Source organism: Myotis myotis, unplaced genomic scaffold (assembly GCF_014108235.1).
Source record: "Myotis myotis isolate mMyoMyo1 unplaced genomic scaffold, mMyoMyo1.p scaffold_m19_p_19, whole genome shotgun sequence".
Lineage (NCBI taxonomy): Eukaryota > Metazoa > Chordata > Mammalia > Chiroptera > Vespertilionidae > Myotis > Myotis myotis.
In genome coordinates, this window is record NW_023416323.1 from 15,524,912 (window position 1) to 15,540,604 (window position 15,693).

The 15,693-nt window shown below is 49.9% G+C and overlaps 1 protein-coding gene across 1 annotated transcript; it reads left to right on the forward strand.

The window, feature by feature from the left end:
- Positions 1–891: 891 nt before the first annotated feature.
- CUNH16orf95 (chromosome unknown C16orf95 homolog) lies at positions 892–13,935 on the forward strand. Its single transcript, XM_036346734.1, is given in 9 exon segments — positions 892–919; positions 922–1,054; positions 2,228–2,279; positions 2,966–3,106; positions 6,171–6,317; positions 6,825–6,971; positions 7,781–7,817; positions 11,553–11,763; positions 13,678–13,935. Coding segments are annotated over 9 exon segments (915 nt in total). The 3' UTR covers positions 13,697–13,935.
- The last annotated feature ends 1,758 nt before the right edge of the window (positions 13,936–15,693 follow it).

Sequence of the window (15,693 nt, forward strand, 5' to 3'; positions counted from 1 at the left end):
AGAAGCTGAGCAGTGCCTGGGGGCACCCCTGTTCGCTCCACGGTTAGAGTGCAACACATGGGGGGCACTGCCCATCAGGGCTACAGTCCTTTTATGATGGTTTGGACAAATATTGATATTGAGAGTATTAAAGTCAGCAGGAAAATACTGAAAAGTGGGTAAAAACTCGTTTCCAAACAATGCAAAATGAAGTTTGTGATAAAGGAACATAGAGACGCAGAAAGTATTTGGTTTTACGAAAATGTGAAGACATAATCCTGTTTTCATTTTAGCAACTGCCCAGCGCGGGCACCCGTGCAGGAGTGAAGGAGGAGGAAGGGAGACTAAGGGGCAGCTGGTCCCTCGGGGCGGCAGCCGCTTTGAATTCCACGGCCTCTTAAACCTCAGGTCGTTCGAGAAACACACATTTCTCTAAAAGCCACAATTTGAGCCCATCGGTAGGGTTGTCAGATTCAGCGAGTGAAATGCGGTGCACAGTTAAGTCTAAATTCCAGAAGAACAATGAACAACTTCAAATACAAGTAGTAAGTACTGTTATATGCCAAGTGCTGCGTGTGATAAACTCATGCCGAGAGGCGTCGTGGCTCCCTGGAACCTGCCCTGGGCCGCATCCGCGCGGCCCCGCAAGGGTCGCACCGACTTCTCTCCTTCCGGTGGACAGGCCCCTCTCCCGCTCCCATCCCCCCCCCCCTCCCCGCTCACCGCTGGGGCGCCCCGCGGACCATCCGTCGCAACGGTGACTGGGCATCCCGATGACGGTTGCTGGGCTTTCCATCCAGGACCACCCTGTCCCATCCGTTAACCCGCCAACCCTGAGGTCAGTTCCACTAGGAACCAATCAGCCGCCAGATAACTTCACGTGCCTAGGAGGTAGCGCTTAATTGGCTGGAGATGCACCAATCAGCGGGGTGCGCAGAGGGGGGGGGGCGGACCCAGAACAACGGCTGGCAGAAGGGGCTTGGTCCGCGGTGCGAGGAGGACCTTGTGTGAGGGCGAGCCCGACCGCCTGCGAAGCGCCTCGCGTGTTCGTCTCCGCCTGCGTCGCCGCGTCTCAGTGAGCATCGCCCTCCTCCGCGGCCGTCTCAGCGCGGCTCTCAGCCGGCCGCCCCGCCGGAGCCCCCGGCGTCCGTTGGGTCTGCTAGGGCGGCCCCGCCCCGCAGTAGCGTGTGTCGCGCAGGCAGGGCGGGGACGCACTGAGCACAGGATGTAGGCGCAGGGCAGTTTGCTGTCTCGCTGAGGAGCCGGTGCCGGTCCTCAGGTGGGCGTATCCCGGTGCTCAGGCAGGCGCTGCGGCCCAGGGTGTTAGCCTCGTCTCCCGCTCGGCTTTTCTGGGTGCTGGCTCTTCTCCCAGCAGCGGGGCCAAACTTCCCGCCTGGGGAGCCGGGCTCCAGCCCCCGGGAGCCACGTGAACGGAGCCGGTTGTGGCCCCCAAGGAAGCGGGGTGCTTGGCCGCGATGCAGGGCTCTGCCCACTTCCTCTGCCTTCCAATACTAGCCGGGTGACTTGATCACAATGACCGGAAGCTGTTGTAATCAAATAGCAATAATAGTTACGGTGATAGACACAAAAACACTTGTATCACTCTTCTGGTTTTCAGGTTATTGCTCTGATAAAGTAGCAATGATGAGGATAATACTGACACTCAGAAAACGTTTGTATCATTTACAGTTTCCATATTACCAAACACCTGACGCATCCCATTCATGCCGCCGGAGGTTCCAATGGCCAGCGTTCAACCATTTGCTGGGGGGGGGAATGAGGAAGAATAACAGTCATCCCAGAGACCAAGTACCAGGTTTTTGTGCAGGAAGGAACTTAATTAAATGTGGTTTTGACACTGTTTTCCTTCCGCATTCTAAGCAAGCTGGGGAGGGACTGAGAAGCGTCATAGGTGTGCTCGGCCGCTCCAAGCCTTGGGAAGCTCTCCCCGGTGGGAATGTCCTGCCTTCCCCGAAGGGCCCGGCTGGAGTGTGCCTGAGCCATAGGTTCACAGTGAGGGTTCCGCAATAACCCAACATCCAGGAGCCCCAGACAGCACAGGCGCCCACGCACACCTTTTGTTACCACCCAGACCCCCTCTTAGGCTTAGAAGGATGACCCCTTACACCCCTGGGGTTTAATGATATGAGCCAGTTCCAAGAAGGCGGCCCAGGCCCTCACCCCAGCACCCCTGTACCCAATTTACACAAAGCCCAGAGCTTTCTCAACCTCATGCTCTTTTTTCTAGGAAGAGCACATTTCAAACCCCCGGGAAAGAAGTGTGCCTCACAGATCCTTTGGTAAGGAGAGCAGACCCAGCACACCCCTGTGGGGTGGGGAGCGCGGAGAGGTGGGTCAGAAGTAGCCTTCAGGAGAGGGTATGTTGTACACAGGGGTTCATGGTGTAGGGCCATCACCAAGCCCCCCAAAGCTCTGTGTAGTGTCACCCACTGCCTATCCCCAGCCCCCAGTTCCTCATGACACTTTGAGGCAGGGATTCGGGAGGCCTGGGACAACCCGCGCTGCCCTCTAATGTACCTGCTCTGGGCATCCGCTCCTTCGTCTGCCCTGAAGAGGATGACTTCCCCTCTCCTTCTGCTCGTGGGGGGCAGGATCACAGGGGATGGATGTGGGAGCCTTTGCAAGTGGAAGCACTGGGTGCAGATTGATGTGTAATCAGAAAGAGAGCCATCACCTCTCCACTAGGGTTGGTTGTATTTTCATGGCAGTGCGGCAGGAAGCGGCCACCAGTCCCAGCACACCTGTTCTGCAGGCTCTGGCTGTCCCGGCCACACGACTTAGGAGGGCGAGCCATGGTAGCCTGCCTCTTTCTGAGCTGCAGTAGGAGATGAGGCCTGCCCCTGCCCTTGGACATCTTGCCTCAACCCTGGCTCTCTCTGAGCATTGACTTACTCTTCCAGAGAGTTCCTTGGCCTACGTTACAAATGCAGCATCACATTCGATTGTCTTTTCTGGTCTTGCTCAGATGTGTCCTGTCCCCAGTGCTGTTCACCGAGAGCCCCTCTGCTGTGAGTCCCAGTCCAGGTTTGGGGGCCGCCTACCGGTGCCCAGGGCTGAGGCAGCACTACCTTACTGGGTGCCTCTGTCCCTGAGGCCCCAAAAGCAGGTAGGTGACTTGAACCCGGGGTTCTTTATCTGGGTCCGGGGTAAACTTCAGGGGACCAGTCACTTCTCAGAGTCCTAAGTTCTGATTCATATAATCAGAATTATATGAATGGGTGTTTTTTTTGGTTAATCCTCACCTGAGGATATTTTCCCATTGATTTTTAGAGTGGAGGGGGGAGAGAGAGAAACATCGATGTGAGAGAGACACATTGATTGGTTGCCTTCTGCATGCACCCTGATCGGGGTGGGGATCAAGCTTGCAACCAAGGTACGTGCCCTTGACCAGAATTGAACCTGGGACTCTATTCTGCAGGCTGATGTTCTATCCACTGAGCCAAACTGGCTAGGGCAGTGGTTGGCAAACTCATTAATCAACAAAGCCAAATATCAACAGTACAACGATTGAAATTTCTTTTGAGAGCCAAATTTTTTAAACTTAAACTATATCGATAGGTACATTGTTATTAACTTAATTAGGGTACTCCTAAGGCTTAGGAAGGGCCACACTCAGGGGCCAAAGAGCCGCATGTGACTCGCGAGCCACAGTTTGCCGACCACGGGGCTAGGGCATTGGGTTCTCTTAATAAGAGGGAGGAAGTGATTGCTGCATGGACAAACTGTAAGGTGTGCCCGTGAAGTTAGTTCCGTTACCCACACCCTTGAGGGCTGTCAAATAGGCTCGTGCTCTTATGCTGCTTTCTCCACTAGCCAGCCCCTGGGACCTGGTTCAGTGACTGTCTTGGAAAGCCTCCTCTGGCTTGGAATGCTTTCCTAGCTCCTGTTCCCCGTCCTCCCGGCATTTATTATTTCCTATGTTTCCTATGGATGGTGTGGTGTAGTGACCTCCAGTGGACAGGATGGGGTTCCATGTGCTGCTAGTGCAGCACCTGCCAGGGAGCATGCACTCAGCAAGTGGTTAGTAGACTGGGTAGAACTGGCCAGGGTGTCCTCATCCTGCCAAGCAAAGGGGTCACAGGCAAGGGGGTGGGGTGTCCATGCCATGGTGGCAAGAGGTGCAGAGGTTGGGGAGGGTCCTGAGTGCCCCAGGCCTTGTTAGGTCTTCTCCTTTGCCTAAGCCCTCAGATCCCCTCAGCCCTTCCTCTGTAGAGTCATCTGTGCTTTGCAGCACATCTCATACAGGTTGTCTGGTGCTCCTGGCAGCTTTGGGAAGTCAACAGGATCACTCAAAAGTAGTTTTTATTATTTTCTGTAATGTGTGACGTGCGCATGGTTGGGAATTCCAGCAGTACAAAGGAGCATGCCTCCGCCCCCTTTCCTGTTGCCCAGTCCCTACCCCAAGGCTTGCTGTGTGTCCTGGAGATTTTCTGTGTGTATCTGCTATGTTTGACGGGGTCTCTAGGAAGACATTCAAGAGACCCACGTATGGGAGGGTGTGACGTGGTAATTTGTGGCACCAGATGCAAAACCAAAAGAGTGCCCCTGGGTCCCCAGTGTCCCATTTCCGACCCTCCTGCCATGGAAAAAGTCCAGCCTCTTCTTCTTCAAGGCCAAAACGAAGGCAAGTGTCCAAGGATTCTGTGCCATTGGTCTGGTGTCAGCAGTCTCAGTCCCATCCAGTTAGCTTAGCGCCATTCCCAGCTACTACCGTTGCTATGCTGCTGGACCCAGGCTCCCACTTGGGAGCCTGCATTTGGAGTCCCTGGGGCTTCTAGGGCCACCTGGTTACTATGGAGAGAGGATGCGCAAACGAACGGGGCTAGTGCGCATTACTGGGCTCAATGGGACCAACTCTTAACCAGTGTATTATTTTCCCGGGCTAGACTGACAGGCTATGCTCACCATCTTGGCTCCTACTGCACACGTGCTTACCGCCCCTTTACTGTTCTAGCCTGTTCCCTGGGGAGTGTATGAAGCTGTAACTTCCCAGGGAAGCAAGCCTATGCTCTCTAGTTGATTATGCATAATAACGTCTGATTCCCTCGCCCCCTTCCTTTACTAACATCTTGCTACCTAAGCTGGCATATTCTTTCACTAGTGATGTGTAATAAGTCACCCAACTCCTGGCTTGAAAGAGCAGTCAATGTTATGTGTGTGTCTGGGGGGCAGCCCAGCCCCATGTGTAATGATCTTGAGGCTGATGGGCTTGCTCAGGCATGGTCTTCCCATGGCAATGACAAATGAGTAAGAGCAGCTGGAAACCTCTGAGGATCCTTTAGCCCAGGTCCAGATCTGGCTCTCCCTCTTCATTCTGCTGGCAACCCTGGTCTAAACAAAGTTGAGGGGTGGGGTCTACCCTGTCCCTGCTGGAAGGAACTGCAGTCACATGGCAAAGGGGGAGGCTGCAGGGAAAGGGTGAAGAATTGGATGTGGCCCACCACAACTCATGTACAAGCAATACTACACATACATTCTTTTTAAAACCGCAGATAGTACAGTGATGTGCTTACAGTGCTATATTTCCCACTTCACATCATGTCTGACAGACTACATTACCTTGTTACCAAAGGCCATTCCATTTCCTCTGTCCCCTCCTCTCATCACTTACTGTTCTTTATTGATGGGCATTCAGGCTCTTCGGTCACAACAGCCAATGCTGCAATGAGTGTTCTGTGCACACATTTTGCAGATGTACACAAGTCCTGGGATGCAGTCTCAGGAGTCCATCGCTGGATCGAAGACTGTGATTTTAGATTCTGATCAATGTTATCAAAATGCTGGCAAAGCCCTCTTTATGGCTGAGAATGCTGACACTTAGGGGGGCTGAATGTTGTGCCCAAGGGCTTGTTCCTAGAGGCCACCAGGCTCAGGACAGAGCCAGGCCTCTCGGCTCCAACCTGTGTGTCCTGCCCCTGCACCACTCGCCATTCAGAGTCCCACTGCATTCAGAGGTACAAGTGGTAGGTAGTGAGGGCAGGGGGACAATGGAGATGCTGGTGCCTCTTGCCCCAGAATGTTATGAAGGGGAGACCTGCTCCCTCAGCTGGGGTGCTGGCGTGTGCTTGTGGAGGGATGTGGAGAGGAGCTCACCAGGCTCTGTCCCTGAGGCTAAGTGTGTCTGGGGCACAGCTCCATCCACCTTCAGATCTTCCCTTCCTCTCTGTTAGATCCAAAAGATGGTCCAGACTGATATCCGCAGAGCCACCAAGGCGTGCCCCTGCCCAGGTCACCACTCTGGGGGCTATCTCCCGGTTCCTAGGGATCAGGCTGTGATGCCCTACTGGGTGCCCCGGGTCCTGAGGTCTTGCAAGAAGGTAAGAGGGAGGCTCTCACAGCAAGGAGCCTGAGAGAGAGGGCGGGCCTTTGGGGGGACTCAGAGATGAGGGGGGAGGGTGCTGGGTTCTTTCCCCACAGAGGCCTCCATTGACGTCCTGTGGGAGGGTCCTCTGAAAGCCATGGCAGAGCAGCACAGAGGTGGGGTGTGGTTGGGAAGGGGGGGTCCACTGTTCTCTGAGGAGGGTGCCTGTTTCTGCTGCCCTCCTTACCACCATTTCTCCTACCATCTTAGCACTAGCTAAGTTTAGACTAGGTATTATGGTCAAACATTAGGATCCAGGGTTAGGATTAGGGATCAGTCATCCAGGTGGGTAGTGAGGGCAGGGGAACCATGGAGGTGCTTGTGCCTCCCACCCCTACTCCCTCAGCTGGGGTGTTGGCGTGTGCTTGTGGGAGGGATGTGGAGAGGAGCTCACCAGGCTGTCCCTGAGGCTAAGTTTATCTTGGGCACAGCTCCATCCACCTCTTCCCTTCCTCTCTGTTAGATCCAAAATATGGTCCAGACTGATATCCCCAAAGCCACCAAGGAGTGCCCCTGCCCAGATCACCACTCTGGGGGGTATCTCCCGGTGCCTAGGGATCAGGCTGTGATGCCCTACTGGGTGCCCCGGGTCCTGAGGTCTTGCAAGAAGGTAAGAGGGAGGCTCTCACAGCAAGGAGCCTGAGAGAGAGAGGGTGGGCCTTTGGGGGGACCCAGAGATGAGGGGGGAGGGTGCTGGGTTCTTTCCTCACAGAGGCCTCCATTGACGTCCTGTGGGAAGGTCCTCTGAAAGCCATGGCAGAGCAGCACAGAGGTGGGGTGTGGTTGGGAAGCGGGGGTGGGGGTGGGTATGCTGCTCTCTGAGGAGGGTGCCTGTCTCTGCTGCCCTCCTTACCACCATTTCTACTGCCACCTTCTCCTCTTCCTCTTCTCCTTCCCCCCTTACACCACCTTGCTTGCTTCCTTATCACCTTGTCTCCTCCTTTCCACCACCTCTTCCCTCCCTCCCCCCCTTCTAGCTCTCTCAGCCTGTCTGAGCATCCTGTTCTTCTAACCCCACCCCTGGCAGGCATGGAGGGTGGTGGCAGGAGGGAGGGTATCAAGGAAGGACCATTGCTCTGAGTTTCTGTCTTGGCTCTTTGCTTTGTTTGGCTCTGGGTTGCAAGGCAGTGACTGCAGGTTGGCCAGGTCCAGCCCTCCTTAGCCCCTGGCACCCTTATCCCATGGTGTCCTGGGCGGTATTAGAGCTTCCCTCTGCCTTCACCCACATTCCAGTTGCTGGGTTTCCACCATCAAGCAGTAAACTGTCCCCAGAATTAAGACCCAGAATCCTTTTAAAAGGAGACCAGGGCACTGATGTTTTGCGCTGGCCATGGCCTCTGTGTGGTTTCCAGACCAAATCCCCCTTTCCGCCCATGGATTACCAGGGTGGACACGTTTGCTGACATGCTTTTCTTTTAGGTGGTGAGAAGGCAGCAGAGTTTTAAAAGCATTAAAGGTAAATCTCCCCGGGAAGGCAGGGGGGTCTCCTGACCATCGTGATGGGGACAGGGAGACTTCTCTTATCCCAGGTGCCTGCAACACACAGGCATGCATCCACAGACGGGCACACATAGCACTTCTGCCCCCGCGCTATTGCCAGGCATCACTAATCACCCACCGTCTTTTCCCAGTGAACCCAGGGAAGCCTCAGACTTGACCCATCTATCAGCATTTTGTAAAAAATTTATTTTTATTGAATTCAGAGAGGGAGGGAGAGGGAGAGAGCGATAGAAACATCAATGATGAGAGAGTATCAGTGATCCGCTGACTCCTGCATGCCCTACACTGGGAATTGAGCCCACAATCCGTGCATGTGCCCTGACCAGAAACTGAACTGTGACCTCCTGGCTCATAAGTCAATGCTCAATCACTGAGCCATGCCGGCTAGGCCAGCATTGGTTTTTAAGATGAAACCAGTTTGCAGCCTGGAGTTAGAAGGCATTTAAAGTGGTTTTTTTAAAATCTCTAATTGTCTATAATTTATGACATACTGTGTGTGTTGTATATGCATATATTTATGATAGTTTATATATTCATAAAATAGTACACATTTCTACTTTGTATATTCATAACATTCTCTGTTTGTGATACCATATTTATGCATATATTTAATACACAGTATCTTCATACATTCATGTTTGTGACCTAGAATATACACATTCATATATTCATGGCATAGTACATACATATTCATATGTTCATGAAGTAGTACATATTCATGACAAAATACATATCCATTTGTGACCCCGTATCTATATTCAGTTATGCACTCATCTCATACTATACAAGGGTGGCATCTGCACCCTGACCGCTATATCCATTGTCTCTCAAATGAGTGGGTTGGATTTGCTCTTGAAGACCCTTTCTGGTGCTGATGTCCAGCACGTCTGTTTTCTCCGCATTGCACGTGAGCAAAGGAGTGGACATGTTTTGTGAGCTTGTACCATGTCCTCCCCTTGGCATGCTGTAGCCAGGCTCTGAGAAGTGAGCACACCTTGATGGAATCTGTAAACACAGGAGGAAATGGGTGGATAGCGCGGTAGGAGGTTAGATGCCCGATGCCAGGGTTCCTGTGATGGGCGAGTAGTTTGAGCAGCCCTCTCAGAGCCCAAGAGAAACTGGGGGGGAGCATGCTTGGGAAGTGAAGGGCCACTACTCAGCATGCCCATCTCTTCATGTTGCAAAAGATTCATATTTTTTCCTGATTATAAAAGTAACACAATTAGGAGAAGTGTAAATTATCACAGCCTTTGCCAGGGGGGCAATTTGGAGGTGTCTGTCAAATTTCATACTATGCATAACCCTTAATCCAGCAAGACCACATCCGATCATGTTTGTAGACGCTCCCACATGCACCCGTCTGCAGCAGTGATTTCCAGGGCAAAATATTGGAAGCAATATTTTGGGAGAATGGACATCAGTGGGGGTGTATTGGAAATGTGGCACTGGCCACCTAGAGAATGCAGTTGTTGGGGACAATGAAATGGACCCCCTCCCCCAGAGAAAAAACATTGTGACATAGAAAAACAAAAGCAAGCCCATACAAATTTAAAAGCAAAAGCCCTGGCCCTGGCCAGCATTGCTCAGTGGTGAGAGTGTTGACCTGCGCACCTAAAGGTCACAGGTTCGATTCCCATTCAAGGGCACCTACCTGGGTTGCACGTGCAGTTGTCAACCAATCGCTGTCTCACGTTGATATTTCTCCCCATCCCTTCCACTCTAAAAATCAATGGAAAAATATCCTCGGGTAAGGATTAACAACAAAAAAAGAGCAGCAGTTTGTCCTACTATTCTACTGGTATAGAGTTTTTTAAATAAAGTGATTTTTAGCTTTTGTATCTGAAACTAGAGCCAATGTTTTGCTTTCTGTTTTGTTCATTATGCACCCCCACCCCAATTTCTCTTTGTAGGGCCCTTACCTACCCTCCTCCCTGCCCTCATGGGTTACCAGTGACTGTCAACTCAGACATACACTGCCCAGCCCTTATCTGTATCCTAACAGGGCTTTTGCTTTTTTGTTAATCCTCACCTGAGGATTTTTTTCCCCACTGATTTTTAGAGAGAGTGGAAGGAAGGGGGAGAAACATCAGTGTGAGAGCACATATTAATTGGTTGCCTCCCGCACGCACCCCAACTAGGGCCAGGGATTGAGCCTGCAACCTGAGGTATGTGCCTTTGCCCAGAATTGAACCCGGACCCTTCAGTTTGCGGGCCAATGCTCTATCCACTGAGCCAAACCAGCTAGGGCCACACTGCTATTCTAATTGTATAATCACACACATTTATAGGTTTATTTTTATTGGTTGTTTTTGACTTTGAATAATACTCTGCATCTTTAAGTAAATCTAAACACGCAGTTTATTGTTGAATCATATATGTCAACATTGATAAAAAACAGTATTAGCCCTGGCCAGTTTTTCTCAGTGGTTAGAATGTCAGCCCACAGACCAAAGGGTCGTGGGTTTGATTCCTGATTAATGTACCTTGGTTGCAGGTTCCCCAGCTCAGGTAGGGAGGCAACCAATCGATGTATCTGTCTTAGATCAGTGTTTCTCTTTCCCCACTTCCTCCTCCTTCCCACTCTCTAGAAATCGATAGGAAAAATATCCTTGGGTGAGGATTAAAAACAACATCAAAAACAGTATTAATTTTTACTCCAACCATTGTTTTATAGTTCAGGCAGTTAATAATTTTTCAAGCCCTCAAACCCATTCAAGCCAGAGGTGTTCACTGGAGAGGATGGAGAGGGCAGTCTCACTGTACAAGGAGAATTAGCATGTATCCCTTTGAGAGCTTCATACAGAGGAACTTGATTTTTTTTAGAGAATGGAAGGGAGGAAGGGAATGGGGGGGAGAGAGAGATGGATGTGAGAGAGACACATCAATTGGTTGCCTCCCACACTGCCCCCTGCAACCCAGGTACGTGCACTTGACCGGGAATCGAATCCAAGACCCTTTGGTGTGTGGGCCGATGCTCTAACAACTTGGAAACACTGGCCAGGACTGATTTCTATTTAAAGAGAGAATCTGTATTTCTCATGTTGTATTTTCCTTGTAAAGAGGGGGCTCATGTGCTTTTCTTCTCTCTGCTTTTGCTTAGAATTTTTATAGTAATGCATTAGTAGTATAGTAAATACATGAATTGTACTATCAGGAGGGCGCGTATTTACAAAGTAGGTGTCTAGAAACCTGAGAGGGTCAAGGAGATGGGAGCACAGGAGTCCCACTGGTGGTTGTGATTGCTGTTAACTTTGTTTTATGGGGAATTTCAAGTACCCAGATAAGTCCCATGTTTCATCACTCAGTTCCAACCATCAGCTCCTCGCCAACCTGGTTTCATCTGAGCTTCACCCACTCTATTCTTCAATGAATGAATGAATGAATGAATGAATAAAAAGATCTCAACTAAATTCCATATCCTTTCATCTATAAATGTTTCCATACCCAGCTCTAAAAGATAAAAACTCAAAAACAGCCAGGAGGCCCCATGATCACCATGGAAATAAGTAAACAGCCCTCTTCATCTTGATGAATGTTGGCTCAGTGTCCACACCCTGGGGCTGTGACCCGTCTTGTTGGGTCACTTGGCTTCCTGCCCTGGGTTCTGGAGGTTGTCTGGTGTGCAGTGTACAAACTTAGGATGGGCCTGTCCCCACACCCAGGCTGGGCCTGACTCGCTTTCTCTGCCTAGAATCCCCCCTGGACTCACACTCCTGGCACCACCGCTGGCGGATCTGCTGCAGCAGACACCTCCTCCTCAAGTGGCTGCAGCTCCAGGCCCTTCACCAGGAAGGGCAGCTGGTCCCGGAGAGGAGAGTGATCCCCCAGCCCTCCTTCCTGCCTCTCTGCCTCAGCTTTCTGGCCTTCCTCCAGGCTGTCTTGAGGGCTTTCTCGTTCATTCGGTAAGCAGGCTTGTGGGGACAGAGGTGCTGCTGGGGTGTAATTGAGTCAAAGATGTGGGAGAACTTGGTTGTAGTTCAGCAAAAAAGAGAGAAATGGGTGTGGCCATGGTTAGTGTTACGCGTTATCAAGTCCAGAGTCTTCGTCATACCCAAAGCAGGTGTCTTCTCTCTCATTCCATTGCTTAGTGGGAAAGCAATCAGATATGATAGAGCTGATGGTTGGGACCGGGATACTTTGGGCCTCCCACCTTTCTTCACCTCTTTTCTGTCCCAAGTTCTAAAATCCTCCTGCCCCCCCAAAAACCTCCGGTTCTATTTCCCATACATTTTCATCATGTCAGGGTTGAAAGTGGATCTTAGAGCTCGCCCAGCTAACCCTCTGGGGTTTGAGTACACTTTTGGGGTGGGACCTGCTGCCTCAGTCATCGAGGCTGCATGTTGGAAAGCTCTTAACCAATCTGGACCCCACCAGCCTCCACCAGGCCCCACATTTCTCACCTGGAATCCTGCTTAGTCCCGCCTCCAGGGTGACTCTAGGGTTCAAGGGATGCCTCCCCTTACCCAGCTTCTTCCTTTAGTCTCCTCTGAAAAGCCTTCTTCCTCCAAATCCCCCTGCAGCCTCTGCCCCAGTTCACCCATTGTTTCCTAACCATTACCCCATCCAGTCCAATTCCTTTTTATCACACTTCTATGTATATAGACATGCAAATACATATTAATATGTAAATGTATATAATTCTAATTTACATGTATTGACTTGTTTGCTTTGTAATTTTCTGTCTTGCCCATGTAAGTAAGAGGAATATTCTAGAAAATGTCCAGCACCCAAAAACAGTTGTAGGTGTCATTTCCCCATTTTTCTAGTAGTTTGTGGCAGGTTAGCTTTGTCTTTGTCATTCTCCCATGGCCGGAAGTGGGAGTCCCTTTCCCCTGTGTCCCACTTGTCTATCCTAGCGTTGGACTCCCTGGGATGATAAACAGCTCTGTAATGCACATTCACTTACAAGTGACCTGGAGCTCAGCCTCTCAGGGCATGTGCTCCCAGGAAGGGGCCCGGGCAGGGGTTCGTCAACTTGGAATGACCTGTAAACATGAGTAGGTCAGCGCTGTGAGATTTTCCTTTGCTTTTCATGAAGATTCATCTTTCTTTTTATGCTTGCCAACTCAATGTCAAATTTAGTTGGACTGCTCTGTACCCACTCTGGGAAGAGCAAAGAAAGAAGCTTGACTGTTAAGTAGATGGCCAGGGTAGGCTCAAAGGAAAATTGCTGATGCCTTTACAGGTATTTGCGTTTGAGGCAGGCTCTTAGGGCAGAGGTGCAGGCACCAAGCAGCTGTTTAGGAGAGAGATCCTACCTGGCTGGGGTGTATGTGGGATGCCCTGTGAGATACCCCAAACTACACAACTAGCTTATCTGAGGAGAAGCCACTGGCTGCCCATCAGTTGGCCTGGCAGACACTTGCTAGAATTGGAGAGGCCTCGGGAGGGCGGGCGCGCTCAGAACCTTCCTAACAGGGAGCCCCAAGGAACAGTGACTAAGTCGGGCGCTTGTCTTCTTGATCAGACCTGCTGTAGCTTTCATTCCATTCCGTTCCTTTTCTGGTTCTGCAAGGCTGGGACTCTGTCCTTGTTCCAGGAGGACAGAGCGGGCTCTGAGGGGTTGCGTGACTTGCCGGAGGTCCCATAGCTAAAAGTGAGCCAGCTAAGATTGCACCCTGACGTCGCCTCACTGCACCCCTCTCCTGCCTGGGCTCCTCAGGACTAAGTGCACTGGGCACCTGGATGGCATCTCCCTCCATTGTGGGGTACCCTGCACTCTCCTCCTCACGGAGGCTTCCTGACAGGCCCTGCAAAGGCAATGTGGGCTCAGCTGGAGGATGTTCCTAGTAACTGTCTTTCTCTCTGCTTTTCAGCCATTTCTGGGGCGTTTGAAGCTGGAATCTTCAGCTAGTATCAAGAACATCAACAAAAATGTCAATCATAATCAAGGTTTTTAATGAAAGTTGTTAAATCAGGAGGAGTCTGTGATAGCCACTCTTTTCACAGATCACATAATTCACACCCAAGACTCAATCCAAGTTATTTCTCATGGGGGGATTCTTGGTTGTACAGAGTTGCTGTGAATGCGGGTGAGATTCTGTTATAAATGTAATCAATAAATGTTATTTGTGAAACTCTAAAGTGGCCACTATCTTATTGATAATGATTTCCCCTCATGAAGGAGTGACTTATTTCCTACCTCTGAGTCCCTGTGGGATGGGGGCCATTTCCAAGTCTCTCTTCCCTCTGCCAAGGACAGCAGAGCCTCTGGATGAGGGACCAGAAATGGTTTCAGCATCTGTTTCAGGCGGGTCTCACTTTAAATAGCATAAAGTTGTATGTGAATTGAATTTTTAAAACTGAGATGCCATTCACATACCATAAAATATACTTTTATTTATTTATTTTATTGATTTTAGAGCAGAAGGAAGAGGGAGAGAGAGAGAAACATCAATGTAAGAAACATTGGTGGGTTGCCTCCCATACAAGTCCTGACCAGCGATTGCATCCACAACCTGGGTATGTGCCCTGATCAGGAGTCAAACCCGTGACCTTTCGGTGCATGAGATGATGCTCTAACCAACTGAGCCACAATAGCCAGGGCTAAAACATACCTTTTTAAAGTATATTATTCAGTGGTTTTCAGTATATTTACCACTATCTAATTCTAGACCTTTTTAGTCACCCCCAAAGAAACCCTGTATCTACCAAGCAGTCACTCCTTCTCCCCGTCTTCCCCATCCCTGGAAACAACTAACCTACTTTCTGACTTTTCCTATTCTGCACATTTCATGCATGTGGGTCTTCTGTGTCTGGCTTCTTTCACTTAGCCGAGTGATTTTTTTGTTGTTTTTAAAAAATTTTTTTATTGATTTCAGAGAGGAAGAGAGAGAGAGAAACATCAATGATGAGAGAATCATTGATTGGCTCCTCCTGCACGCACCCTCCTGGGGATCGAGCCTGAAATGAGGGCATGTACCCTGACCAGGAATCGAACTGTGACCTCCTGGTTCATGGGTTGATGCTCAACCACCAAGACACCAGCTGGACATTAGCTTAATGTTTTTATTTTAATTTCTCTTGGGTATGTACCTAGGAATGCTGGGTCGTATGGCAACTTTCTCACCACAGTGGAAAACTGCACCATTTTATTTTTTATATTCCTGTTAGCAAGACATGAGGGTTTGGATCTCTCCGTATCCTCTCCAATACTTAGTGTCTGTCATTTTGCTACTAGCCATCCTTGTGGGTGTGAAGTGGTATCTCACTGTGGTTTTGATTTGCATTTCCCTAATGACTAATGATATTGAGCATCTTTTCATATGCTTATTGGCTATTTGTATATCATCTTTGGAGATATGTCTATTCAACCCACTGTGTATATTTTAATTGGACTGTCTTTTTTTTATTGTTAGGTTTGTGTTATGTATTCTGGATACTATATCAGAAAATAATTGAAAATATTTTCTCCTATTCTGTGGGTTGCCTTTTCACTTTTTTAAAAAAAATATTTTTCACTTTCATTTTTTTAAAATCCTTTTCACTTTTTTAAAAAAATTCTCACCCAAGGATATTTTTTCTACTGATTTTCAGAGAGAGTGGAAAGGAGGGAGGGAGAGAGAGAAATAGAGAGAGAGGGAGAGATAGAGGGAAACATTGACATTAAGAGAGACACATGGATTGGTTGCCTCTTGCATGAGCCCCAGTTGGGGCTCAGGGGATCGAACCTGTAACCTGGGTATGTGCCCTTGACTGGGAATCAAACCTATGACCCTTCAGTCCTTCTAACCATTGAGCAACTGTCCAGGGCTCACTTTATTATTTCTTACCTGGGAATGGAACCCACCACCTTCTGGTGCATAGGACAATGCTCTAACTAACTGAGCCAC